Source organism: Spea bombifrons, chromosome 2 (genome assembly GCF_027358695.1).
Source record: "Spea bombifrons isolate aSpeBom1 chromosome 2, aSpeBom1.2.pri, whole genome shotgun sequence".
NCBI classification, from domain to species: Eukaryota; Metazoa; Chordata; class Amphibia; order Anura; family Pelobatidae; genus Spea; species Spea bombifrons.
In genome coordinates, this window is record NC_071088.1 from 9,291,926 (window position 1) to 9,305,079 (window position 13,154).

Below are 13,154 nucleotides of genomic sequence, written 5' to 3' on the forward strand. Positions count from 1 at the left end.
TCCAATTGTTGCATGAATGTTGCATGCGCAAAAGATACTTAAGAAAAAAGATGTTTTTGTGTTAGCTTATTCTTTTTTCTTTCCATGTAATCCGTGCAGGCAGTTACTTTAAGCAAATGAGAAACTCCATTATTTTCATTATGGTTTTGGAAATAGATAAAAGATTAATTGTATAAAAAAAAAAAATTCTAAATACTGAAAATATTGTTATTTCTTACAGCTTCCAACTAATGGAGTCGGTGGCTTTAAAAGCCAGTTTGACAATGATCCTTTTGTGGATTTTTCATTTGATCAGCCTCCCATTTCAGTGCAGCGGGTGCCACCTCGCGTAACCCCAGCTCCGACGCCGAGCCAGAAGGAGTCGATTCGTTTGCCTTCGACGGTACAAAATAACGCGATGATCTCAACCGGCATAAGTCGCGCACCTTCGTTACCCCCTATACCAGCCCGTAGTGGATCACGGGATAGTCTGCGTGTATCTCCTAACCCATTCCTTACCAGGACAAACACTTGCCCCACCAACCCATTCAGCGATCGGCCAACTAAAGCAGGAAACCCTTTTAGAGTCCCGGACTGCCCTGCGATTGCTCCATCTCCGCTCCAAGCAAGCATCTTGGATCAGCTTAATTCCCACAGCCAGCCTGAGCTGCAGCAGAACCCAGTGGAATTTACCCTGGGGTCCTTTGAAAAAAGCCTCTCGTTGCCCCTTAAACTTTCCTCGCTGCAGGATGCCGATACGAGAGGTTGGGTGACGTTCGAAGAGGATCATTTCAGTTCTCCGCTCGATAGACCGCCTAGCAATGGCACAGACTTCGAACGGGCGGGTCCAAAAAACCAGTTTTCGGAATTAGATGGCAACCGGAACGCAATCTCAGCCGCTTCCTCCTTTAACCTTTCGTTGAGAAGACCCCCTCCCCCTCCGCGCGTTCCATCGCGGACTAAGATGTCTACAAAGTCTTCGCCGAACCTAGAATACGCCGACCGGTGACGTGTAGTTGGTAGACATATTCTGTTTTGTGCAATAATATTGAATTGTGAAATCCTTAACCCCGTCACGTATGTAACCATGCCTATAACCACTGATTAACTACCCGCAGAGTACCTTTCTCTGAATATATTCTTGCGTTTCCAACATTATTTTTGATATGCTTGTGCTCACTGTCAACATGCATTACGCTAAATGCACTTAAAAAAGATAAATTCACAAGTATCTGTAATGATCTTCTTTAGAATGTATTTATAAAAAGATGTATATGTATCGAGGGAATATTTATATGCAGTAAAGTCGGGGGATGGTGTAGACGTGGGGTACCAGACTGATATCTTCAAAAGTTTGATAAAATAACTAGAAACCCCAAAAAGACCTGTGAGTGCACACGGCACTACGCATGGCTCATAAAGCAGCTGGCGGGATGGTATTTTCATGGAAAACAAGGAGATTTGTGGCTGTGACATAATTACAAAAGTGTTTTCTAACCATCAATTAGCCTTTTAAACTTAGTGAACCCAACGTACCATTGGAACACAGGAGTGATGGGAGTGAGAAAGGGCCGTTGGAACACAGGAGTGATGGGAGTGATAAAGGGCCGTTGGAACACAGGAGTGATGGGAGTGATAAAGGGCCGTTGGAACACAGGAGTGATGGGAGTGATAAAGGGCCATTGGAACACAGGAGTGATGGGAGTGATAAAGGGCCTCTGTACGCCTATGAAGAGATTCCGTTAAAAATCTTTCAAAAACAAGGATGTTTCCATGTGACCCCCAAATGTTCGAGCGGAGGTGTATATGGTCATCTTTACTGTCTGATTTCTAGCAAGGAAGTTTAGATCCCGGAGCGCGTCAAAGTTGGCTCTTCTTCCATGACTCGATTTTTCAAGCTTCTGTTCCCATGTGGCCAGTTCTGCATTAGTTATCGATTCTACATGTAACGTGCATAAAGGGGCCATTATTTATCATTATTTATCGCTGTGTTGCTCCTTGTCGAAGCCATAGCCCGCTGTATCGTCTAGTTTTGTGTTCTATCAATATATAGTTAAATGTACAGATATTTAGACAGTTATATAACGTGCCTAAAACATTTCAAATAGGTCTTTTCAGTAGAAAAGAAGACGCAGCAGTATTTCTCTTTAAGAAATGCTTAATTGTATTAATTGCAGAATAAGACTACATTCCTACTCAATTTTTGCGCCCGGGTCTTGCTACAATAATGCATGCTTTCAGGTGTGATAACTTCAGCGACCCCGTCTTATTTGTAACCAGGAAACTGTATACCGCAAAATGCGCAGGGTGCTGTATAGAACCTTTATCTTTTATAGGAATGAGCACAACGTGAGCACAATCTGACCCCTCTGCTTATTTCCAAAGCACCCTCTCCTCGTGAGATGGCCACGGTCTGCTAAACAGTGTGGCATCTGGCTTTAATACAGTGGCCTCATCGAATAGGAAACCCATTTCAAACATCACATACCTCGGCTATATCCAGATGATTATTTAGGATCTTTTATTGCGTCTTAATTGAGGTTGGAGCTAATTAACACTGCTGATGGCATGTACGATATTAAATGGTACCAAGTTTTTAGGTGATCTCACTATACAGAATACTTTATGGCAGATTTAAAGTAAAGGGATGGCGTGTATTTTACTTTGTGCTTCTATTTTGCTGTATGTTTTTATAGAGAAGTGATTTATTCTACTAGGATTGTCTTTCTGGGTGTGTGGATGGGAATGTCTCCTGGCTCCAATATCAGTACGTTTTGCTTACTTATCGGTTACTGGTTTGTCTCCAGTTAAATAACGCAAGTCTTTTGCGCTGCTAAACCTTTCATGTGTGTATTTAATGTATGGGGAACGTACACAGATCTGTTCTATATCCATGTTATATGATATACTTTAACCCTCTTGGAGTCCGCGCGGCTTCCATTAACGCTGCTCTATAACACAGGTCCGTCAGCAAATGGGTTAATCGCTCTACATGATGAGTAGGGCTGCTGGGGTTGAACGTAAGCTCCTATGATGCTTGGCCACCCCCTGCAGCAATGCTTCAGCCAAGTTATATTGTTAAAGCGCCAATTATTAAGGAACTATTTAACCTTTCTAGGAATAACTGCTGATTATTTAGTACTACTGCAAAAAAAAAAAAGTAATTTCTATGAATCCCGTGGTATATGTGGTTAGATGTCCTGATAACCGCTTCTGTGGTATGTGTTTGAGATCGTGTCGAGAGCTGCAGTATTTATCCGTGACCTGCACACTTCATGTGAAATATCTCGTGTGTGATGCGCAAATAAATGGACCTGTTTACCAGGAACTGCTGGACTTCGTTCTTTTGTTTTAAACCGGGGCCAGATTGGGGGTTTAAATATGCGCCGGCCCTTTAAGGCCAGCGGCTGAAAAGTGACGCACTTTTATACAACGGTGCGGCAGAAACAACTAAACTCAATCATTAGATGGAGCGTCAACATACTTTTGGTCACATAGTGTATAAGGCGCTACTTTTCTAGCAACCATAGAATTGTTTCCTGAAATAGGTAATATTCTCAACTCTGGTCCCAATTAAAACGTGCAACTCGAGCTCTGAGGTGTACAACGGAGGCCAACCCCATTCACAACTAATCTGAAGCCTTCTCCGAGGACTTGAATCAAGGGCAGGGGATCTTTAATGTGTTGGTAGGGGAGCTAAAGTAATCCACTTCTTATCCAGGGAACATTATAAGTTCTTAAGACCAAATGATACCTAGTTATAGACTATGATAGCTGAGAGATTCTTATTAGTGCAGCCATTGCTCTCGTATGTAACGGTCTGTTGCACGGTGACTGTACTTCTACGCGATGATGGACAAGTGTATGGAGGGGATCGTGTCCTGTGTTTGGCAGACGTAACTATTTTAAAAGGTCAAGTTACTTGCCTGCCTCCCTAGAGGGAAGGTTTTTTGCTAGATTGGGTTTATTGAAGAACCGAACATACGTTATACACGGCGGTACACCCCGAATACACCCAACAAAGCAGCGCAGAACACAAAACACAAAACAACAGCAGCAGCTTAACAAACTACTTACTTTCTGTGCTGTCAACCAACAGTGCACCTGAAACAAAGCAGCGACAGCAGTCACACCGTACAATAAAATCATTAGAAAGTTCCAGGGGCTGTGGAAATAGCGGCCTTGCTAGTGGGTAGGGGGTCAGGAGAGTGAGGACTACGGATAACTCCTTCTCCTCGAGACAGTCTCGGACATTATCCTTCACGAAACACGTTCGGAGCCGAGCTAGAAAAGGATTTTGCGGAGAGAAGACTGTCAGTAGGGATTCTACAGAACACAGATACAATGTAGAGCTCTGTTATAAGTACACGCAGAGCTCTGTTATAAGTACACGCCAGTGTCTGCCGTTTACTCAACAAGGAATTTAATGCGAATTCCTCAAACCGAGAAGTTTAAAAAAAAAAAAATGTGTCCCGACATTCTGCGCCACTGATCAGCTGCCGGGAAACTCTGGGGGCTTCCTGATCACCTGCACAGTGGGCTCATTGGAGGCGGCTGCTTCTCATATCTTTATACATGTGATGTAAAGAAGTTTTTTTCTTTACTGAGAGGATGGTAGATAAATGGAACTGTTTCCCAGTAAAAGTGGTGGAGGCTAAAACAGTGAAGGCGTTTAATGGGATAGGGATGTTCTGACCAATGACTGATAAACACCTTGATGACCATTGAAGTGCCTGGCACATCATAGGGTTAAACGAACATAGAAAGCAATTGTTGATTGCTTTCTTTGCGCAACATGTGTTTTTGCAATGCCTCGACATAGACCAAAAAGTGTAGAGGCCCTGTACGGCCCTCCTAGGAGCCCTGGTATTCAGCACATAAATGGTGGCGCCTGGGGAGGGAAAGAAACCTACATAGGAGGCGTTCAACGATCACCTGCTAAGCTCAGCCAGCGTTGCTGAAGTTCCTTTATATAAAGACGTTCAGCTACACACAAAAAAAGTCAGGGGCCCCGTTTTTTTATAGTAAATTAGATATGACCAAAATAATGGTATGTAAAGAAAACAACAATATAAAACTTGTGTGGTTAGGTCTAAGTCTTTACATCAGGGAAAATGGGCCGAAAGGGTCGGATCCGGACCATACTAACACCTGCGTAACCTCAATTACCGCTTATCCGTTTGTAAATATAACCGAGGCTTTACCTTGACATTATAGGTAACCGTCCGATCCATGTATAGGTATTCGTATAACTGAAGGGAAATGTATTATTATACTTTATTGCTTTAGAATGCGTTTTATTTATACACCTTGCGCTATAAACGTATTTCTTGCTGTTTCTATAAACATTATTCACGCTGGTGCTGCGTTACATTGCAACACGCTCATTCCCAGCAAATACTCACAGGGCCGGTTATAACACGCCAGATAATATATCGAAACAACGCTCATTAACCACAGCAGGGGTCTGACCCGCTGCTAAATTAACACTTTATGTCCGTGCAGATTCCCACGCAAAATGCAAGATCACATTTACTTCAAACCGCCTCTAAGAGACGATTCTAGAATAAACCCTGTGTCAGGGATCTGAAATGCGCGCATGCGCAGTGACTGCCGCCTGGAATCCGGTGGGCGGCTCATCCCTGGAAGTTGATTTCTGTCTCCGTGGAAACCCGTCCCGGAAGCGGAGTGTGAAGTGTTCAGGTCTGGTGCGGCGGTGAGTAAGTTTTTCTCCCCAAAAATTGCATAACCATAGCAACAATAATTATAATTAATATATTATAACAATTATAAACCCTCTCGCTTGGGTATTTGGTGCCGTGTGGGGGCTTTGCAGTGTACTGACTGTATTTTCTTAATAGTCTAATTAGTGACTTGTCACATTTATTGTGTGCTGGGATCCTCGGTGTTTAACCCTTTATTAATATAAAATAAGTCATATCACTGAATGCAGAGATGGTTTACTGCAGACTCGCAGTTAGTTTGCATTTATTGGTTAAGAGCATGCTGTTGGTACATTGCGGTGAGCCTGCGTATTATGTTACCTCCATTGCTTATATAACCATACTTCTCGATCTCTGTGGGTCCATCTTTTTTTCTATTATTACTCATTACTTACTTTTTTTACTCTTAATGTGCCATCAGTGGGCTTTCTCTTTGGTTTAACGCTGAGTGTGGCTTGGTTACCATGGAAACCAACGAACACTTTATGTCCAAACCTTTTCACCTTCTGTTATTGTTTTCTATAACACGATTCCCATAACAGATCAGATGATGAATTATGAAGAGCCAAGTGAGAGATGTTGATAATCCATTGATATATCATCACTTTGGCTGTTCACAGTAACCATACCCCAGTCAACCGGATTGCCCCCCATGAGGAGTCCCTGTTATCTTTCTGCAGCACCCATGTCATGAGGCTGTTTTTATGTATTTATTTTGTTGACCAAAACATGGAATCACAGAACCCTGTAGAATAAAGTAGTCTGTTTACATGCTCCCCACCGTATGTGAAACACATGCATTCATTCCCATAGTTTTTTCTAAAACCTCTCTCTGTCGGGGTCCGCCGCCCTGAAGCAAAGTCCTGCTTAAGCAAATAAACCATCAATCATAATTCTGAATATCTTACTGCAAGTGAGCAAATTATTTACAACACCGAGATGCAGCTTCACCTCGTGCTATCTCATTGTTTTACTCATTTTAGAAAAGTAAGGATGGCAGACATGCTTTGTGTTATGATGGGTAACTAGAGCTTTTTATTACAGAAATGGTCCGTTTACATGTAAAACGGGGCGATGAAAGCCAATTCCTTTTTGATACAACCGTCAGTGTCTCTGTGGATGATCTGGTCAAACAGGTAACAGCTATTTACAACGGAAGGCTAAAAGTGGACAGACTATGTTCAGGTAAATATATAATAAGTCTCCGATTTCTTCTTGAATACGTACTGCATGGCACCAGCTTGTATTTAATAGCAAGAATATGAATATAAGACAAAAATATACAGCTCTATGGCCATAGGCCCCATATTTTATGGTATATATATATATATATATATATATATTGATTTATCTCTGTAAGAAGGCAACAAATACTTTAATCCTCTCGCCTCATTTTAAAGTGCATTTGCTTCCACACAAGGATGAAAGTAACTCACCATGAGCCCGCACTATTTATTATTAAGAAAATTCTGATCGGGTGAAGTCGCGCATCCTTAATGTATTGTAATGTTTACGTATTCGTAGTATATGTATAGTACATTGTAGTTCGGTATATCTTCCCTTTTTGCAGAGATGGGAGAGCTGTCGGAGCACGGCATTACTCTGCCCCCAAATATGCAGGGGCTGACTGACGAGCAGATCGCAGACCTAAAACTTAAAGACGAGTGGGAAGAAAAATGCGTGCCTAGTGGGGGAAGTGTGTTTAAGAAGGATGAGATTGGAAGACGAAATGGACACGGTAACAATCTAACTATCCGTCCCATTAAAGGGGAAATAATATTTAAATGATGTGGTCCTGTGAACAAGAAACGTTCAGAATTAAGTAGTATACAGCAGTAGAACTTTGTTTTTAAAGACAGTTATGTTTTTTTAATTCTCATATAACAAATATGATAAATTGCTTTGCGTTATTATTAATATATATATATAAATATAACACATACTATTAAAACTGAGGTTTTTCTGATTTGTGTTTATATCTGTATTTACCTTTTTAGCACCAAATGACAATATGAAGAAGGTGTTACAGAAAACCATTGAAGAGGCAAAGGCCTTGGTGTCTAAGGTAAGCCTGGTTTTTAGCAATTCTTTCGTCTGCTTCCTGATAACATTTTAGGATATGTTTTTGTTTACATAATTATTGTATATTGTGTGGTTTCTAAGATTTCTGAAGGAAGCCCCACTCATCAAACCACCAAGTTACTGTAAAAATGTGGCCTTTAGGGTACTATTAACACTCGGTACTGAAGGAGGATAAAATATTTAATGTGCAAAAATCAAAATAAAGTATATATTTTTTATTGCCATAATAGGCCAGTGAATGTGGCTTTTTGGGATTACACACTTACATGTAACATGTTTCATCATCCATGTAACCAAATTAGATTGTAGCAGACGCATTATTAAACGCCAATCTGCAAACACCAGGCAAACCCAGAGACTTGCCACCACTGCATGGGATTCTGGGTAGGTATATGCAAATTAGGTCAACAATGATCAGCGTTTTGCCTCTATATCCACTTACTACATGGACAGAGGTGCAAAAGCCAGGTTACCACACATGGACAGCTGTTTCCCCCTCAATGCAACTCATCAGCATGAAGTTTGATACTGTCTTATTGCTTGGTGGTTGCAGATTAGTGTTTAATACCCCCCTTAATTTTAAGTGTGTGTGTGTGTGGGGGGGGTCCATCACCTTTACCCCACCACAGCTAATGTTGTGTGTGTTTCACATATTGCTCTAAGCCTCAAGCAATAGAGAGCAACACACTGCCTCTGAAGATCATTGTACACATGCAGTCTAACACTACACCATATGCCGGTCTATATGTTTCTGTGATGAGATTAGAGACATAGCGGGTTTTTATTACCAATCATTATCGGTTACTGCTTGGCGAAGCTTCTTGTGTGTCTGAATACACTTGTGTTTACGTGAATCATTAGAATATAGGCTACATGTGTGTAACCCTGGCACAGGACACAACTTCTATCATGCATGAGAATGTCACGTTAATGCTGCCTTCAGTTAAATTTACTACTAGAAAAATATTCTAGGAAAAAATTAATTTGCCTGGCCACATCCAACTGGCATTGAGTCTTATTGAATTCAGATTATAGCTGAATATCAAATCCTTGTTGTACAGGAGGAGATAAAATCCAAAATGTCTCGCATGTCAGACAGTAAGTGCTTCATTCTAGGCTTTAACCTCTTGTGGTTTATTCACTTTGACAATGTGTATGAGATTGGGTTTTGTTACATTTTTAATCCCACAGAAACAAGCTGAAGCTAATGTGTGCGTGACAATGGAAATGGTGAAAGATGCTCTGGACCAGCTCCGAGGGGCGGTAATGATTGTTTATCCCATGGGGCTGCCTCCACATGACCCCATCCGAACAGAGTTTGAGAATACCGAGGACCTTTCTGGAACTCAGGCATGTATCCTCTGAGATCTGGCCCTGCCGCTTAATTTGTGATTCCCTTGGGGAAAAATGGTTGCAGAAAACATTGTTTCAGTAACTTCTGTAACTGATTTTTTTTCTTTTTTATACAATGCATAACATAAAGCAGATCCCAGTGTCTGATAACTAAATGCAGATTTACAGCTCTCCATTAAAGTGCTGTCCTGTTACCACCAAGCATGTATTATTTAAAGGTCTAAAGTAGGAAAAAGACTACACTTGCAGTTTTGAGTTTAAAAAAAAAATAGTCTCCTTGTCAAATGTGCTCGCCTACAGTTTGCAGACAATGGTCAATTGAGTCATTCTGTACTTTTACTGCCTACTAATGCCCCTTATTTAACCCATGAATGGCAACAATTTTTTTTTCTTTTTAACCTCTAGTGTGTTGATCACAGATTCATGAAAACCATTTAACGGACATAAAAAAAACCTGTCCCTATTAATACTGATTCCTAATAGCATTTTTTAACCTGGGTAAAGAAAAAACTTGTACTTGAGTGTTGCACATCAGCGTATGTGTTCTTTAATTGCACAAATGTATAATTTCTTAGAAATACCCATAAATATTGGGTGATGTTGTATAGGCCGGTATATTGCGAACCGTAAAAGTCAGTTCTGAAAATCAACCCGCTAGCCAAATATCATAAGGGTACCCACAATGTCTATGTATACTGTGTGTGTTATATATATATATATTCTCTCATATTTACATATTGTCTTGTAGTCCTCACCTGTTAATTATTAATTATGCAAAGGTTAGTCTGGAATTAGTCATTTCTATTATTCCTCGTTTATCGTGGAATCTACTGCAGTAATTTTGCATGCTATGAATGTCTGGTAGTTAATTAGCTGTGTCTTGTGTAATAGTGCACAGTGCTGCAGTTATCTTTCGTTCATTAGGATAATTCAGGATCTTCAATGTCTATTAAGTTTGCTCATAAACGGTGTTTTGTTTTTTCATTGAAGGCCAGCCAACTAGTTATCGAAGAACCTGCCGCTCAGTTATGGTGGGCTGGTAAAGAGCTGCAAAGGAATAAGAAGCTTTTGGACTTTGTGGGGAAGAATGAGAAAACCAAAATTATTGTTAAGATACAAAAGGTACAAAAAGATACAAAAGATGGAGACAGCCCTACAGTTTGGGGAAAATGGAGAAACCCACCAAAAAAAAACTGGATTGAGATTTTTTTTTTTGTTTGAGAAGATTTTAGGTTATGGCCACTGGTCATTAAATGAGATCATAGTAGCAGCATATGTCCATAAAATCATATTTTTTAACTTCTGTGTGATCTTTTATGAAAGCTGATCTTAATGATGCTGTTCTATGTAGACTCATACAACTTGGTTAATCACATAAATTAAGCACAGAAAGATTTAGTTTCTACAGGAACATGGAATTTGATGGCAGATAAGAACCATTCAGGCCGTCTAGTCTTCAGATTTTTTCTTGCTTTAAAGACTCAGGCCTTAATCAGTCGTTGGCCTTGTCTTAGATTTTGGAGCCACATGCCTATCTCATGCAGCTTTAAATTCTCCTTACTGTATGAGCCTCTACGATTTCTGCTGGGAGGCTGTTCCACTTAACAACCACCCAACAATGGCTATGGCAACAGCCTATCAGTGCCTGCTTTTGGCATCTAATGCTCTGTTTGTTGCAAACGTTTTAAATTTAGCGGAGTAGGTGATTTTAAATGCATTTATTTCAGTAAACAAGCACCTGTTCAGGTGAGGAAAAAGCATTGCTGACCTTTTCATTTTATTTCAAACATTACCAGAGAGGTCAAGGGGCCCCGGCGCGTGAACCGGTTGTCTCAGAAGAAGAGCAAAAGAAATTAATGTTGTATTACCATAGACGACAGGAGGAACTTAAGGTAAGATGTCCTCTACTGTGATTTATTGGAATTATTAGCTACTCCTCACTACTTTTGGTGCCTGATTGGTATCGTTAAGCAATTGTGCTTCATTTATATAATATGGTAATGCTCTTTAATGTAGCCGACATGGCTATTTATGTCCCTTTCGTGTAGGTCCCTTTAATTTTTATTTCATATGTACAACATTACACGATACATAACAGCTCCCTAAATGTTATGTTATGTTACATATCCTTTTATTTATTTATCTGTTTATTTCTGTTATAGAAACTTGAAGAGGATGAAGACATCTCATATCTGAATTCCGATTGGGCAGATAATCACTCTTTAAAGAGGCAGTTTCAAGGAGTAAAGGACATTAAGTGGAGACCACGATAAGGCATCAAGATGCGTTATCCCCTCCTGTGCCCTGTTCTGCCTGTTAATACCCCTTTGTGTTCTGTGCATTGTAGCAATAAATTAACGCTTAAATTCCTGTTTCTAATTATTTGGCCATTTTGTATTTTTTTCTTCAATCTTTAACTTTAATGTTTTGACCATCTTATTGACTCCTACCCAAAGCCTCTTCAAAAGCATTCTGAAATTTATGAAATGAATCATTGTTAGTGTGTGCGGAAGGCTGGACAGTTCATGGAAATCCCTCTTGGTTACTGTCGGTTATTCCCATAATGCTCTGGCGTACTTTTCCCAATAGCCACTAGAGGTCCCTATAACTTTAATAGTCATTGAAAGGATACTGCGCATACATAGCCTTTACTGGGCAATATCAAACAATCTTTTTTGGCTTTTCAACATAAATTTAAAAAAACAATGATTTTTGTTTATCTTATGGAAATTTAAATCTCAGTAAATGCTGGTGCGCTATCTGGCTGGTATTTTCTAAGCACAACTGCGTTAATGCAGTAGAAAGAACAGATACTGCTTGTATTATTTATTTCCAGAAAACATCATTGCCCTCTTGATCAAGGGAATCTAATGGCGAATGTCTCAAGTTGTTTTAAATTGGTAACATAACCGGCATGCGGGAAGGTTTCAGAGTCTTCAAAATGCTTCTAGTTATTTTTTTGCAACACACTTAAGATAAGATGCAATTTGATCAAATCTTTAACCTGGCAGGAACTGAAAGGGCCTGGCTTCTTATATGTTGGGTATCATGCTTCACAGGGAACCTGGCCTTCTCGTCCAACATCAGCGCCTGACCTCACAAATACTGCAAAAATGCAATGAAACTCTCCAAAATCTCGTGGAAAGCCTTCCCAGAAGATTGGAAGCTGTTATAGCTACAAAGGAGGGACCAACTTCATATTAATGTTTTTAGAATGCGAAGTCACAAAAGTCCGTTTTGGTGTAATGGTCAGGTGTCCCAATATTTTTGGCAATGTAGTGTATCTGAGCGTCCCAAATGGTGCTTTTGAAACTGGTACATCGCAGCTTGCCTTGCTTGAATATTCAGAATATCTTATGTTTACCAGTAATGGTTTCCATCACTGCCGTTATGAAAACCATTGGATTTGGCACCTTTAGTGAGTTGCTACAATAAAATACTTGTGGCAGACTATTAAAGGGTTAAAATTTGAAATCTCACAGGCATCTCACAGGCATCTCACAGGCATGCAGTAGCGTCATTTTAGCTGAATATGTTACATTGCCTTTCATTTTCTGGCTAAATAAAAATGCATAACTCGGTATAACGGAGGCAACTCTTATGATCTCATGCTTACCGAAGCGCAACCAATCGGTTCGTATAATTAATTGTAATCATGCATAATTATTGTATCAGATTTTTATAATTATCCAGCTATGTGTGCTGGTGATCAGAGTAACTAAATCTTAGAGATGACAGCTTGCTTTATATGATGGGTCCTGACTCTAAGCCAAAAAGAGTTTGTGAACATCTAATGTAAAATAATATTTTGAGAATGATTATTCTAGATGATCAGAATACATGCATTAAATACAAGGCCGGATTTGGGCCCTGGAGCATTTATACTGGAAGGGCCCCTTCTCTGGATTTCCTGCCTTTCCTCCTTTTTTCTTTGCTTTCTACCTCTGGATGTCTTTTCTCCCTCTGTTCTATTCTTTCTTCAACTTTTCCTCACTTTTTTGCTATAATCTTTTTTAT

At 40.0% G+C, this 13,154-nt stretch overlaps 2 protein-coding genes across 9 annotated transcripts in view; both read left to right on the forward strand.

Moving 5' to 3' along the window:
- SYNJ1 (synaptojanin 1) overlaps positions 1-1,200 on the forward strand; it is a 36,226-nt gene extending 35,026 nt beyond the window's left edge. For 5 of the 7 annotated variants that reach the window (XM_053456688.1, XM_053456687.1, XM_053456691.1 and 2 more), the window contains one exon: positions 221-1,200. In XM_053456688.1, the coding sequence (XP_053312663.1) occupies positions 221-988 (768 nt within the window). In that variant the 3' untranslated portion in view covers positions 989-1,200. The remainder of the gene's footprint in view (positions 1-220) is intronic. The other 2 variants (XM_053456692.1, XM_053456693.1) reach the window with 1 other exon arrangement.
- Positions 1,201-5,596: 4,396 nt separating this feature from the next.
- Positions 5,597-11,516, forward strand: CFAP298 (cilia and flagella associated protein 298). 2 transcript variants are annotated; one of them, XM_053455567.1, is made up of 8 exons: positions 5,597-5,695; positions 6,747-6,887; positions 7,273-7,440; positions 7,700-7,767; positions 8,976-9,134; positions 10,128-10,259; positions 10,934-11,029; positions 11,300-11,516. In XM_053455567.1, the coding sequence occupies exons 2-8, from the start codon at positions 6,749-6,751 to the stop codon at positions 11,408-11,410; spliced, it is 873 nt and encodes a 290-aa protein (XP_053311542.1). In that variant the 5' UTR covers positions 5,597-5,695; positions 6,747-6,748; the 3' UTR covers positions 11,411-11,516. The 2 variants fall into 2 exon arrangements, with proteins under 2 accessions (XP_053311542.1, XP_053311541.1); XM_053455566.1 differs by having other exon boundaries at positions 5,679-5,699.
- The last annotated feature ends 1,638 nt before the right edge of the window (positions 11,517-13,154 follow it).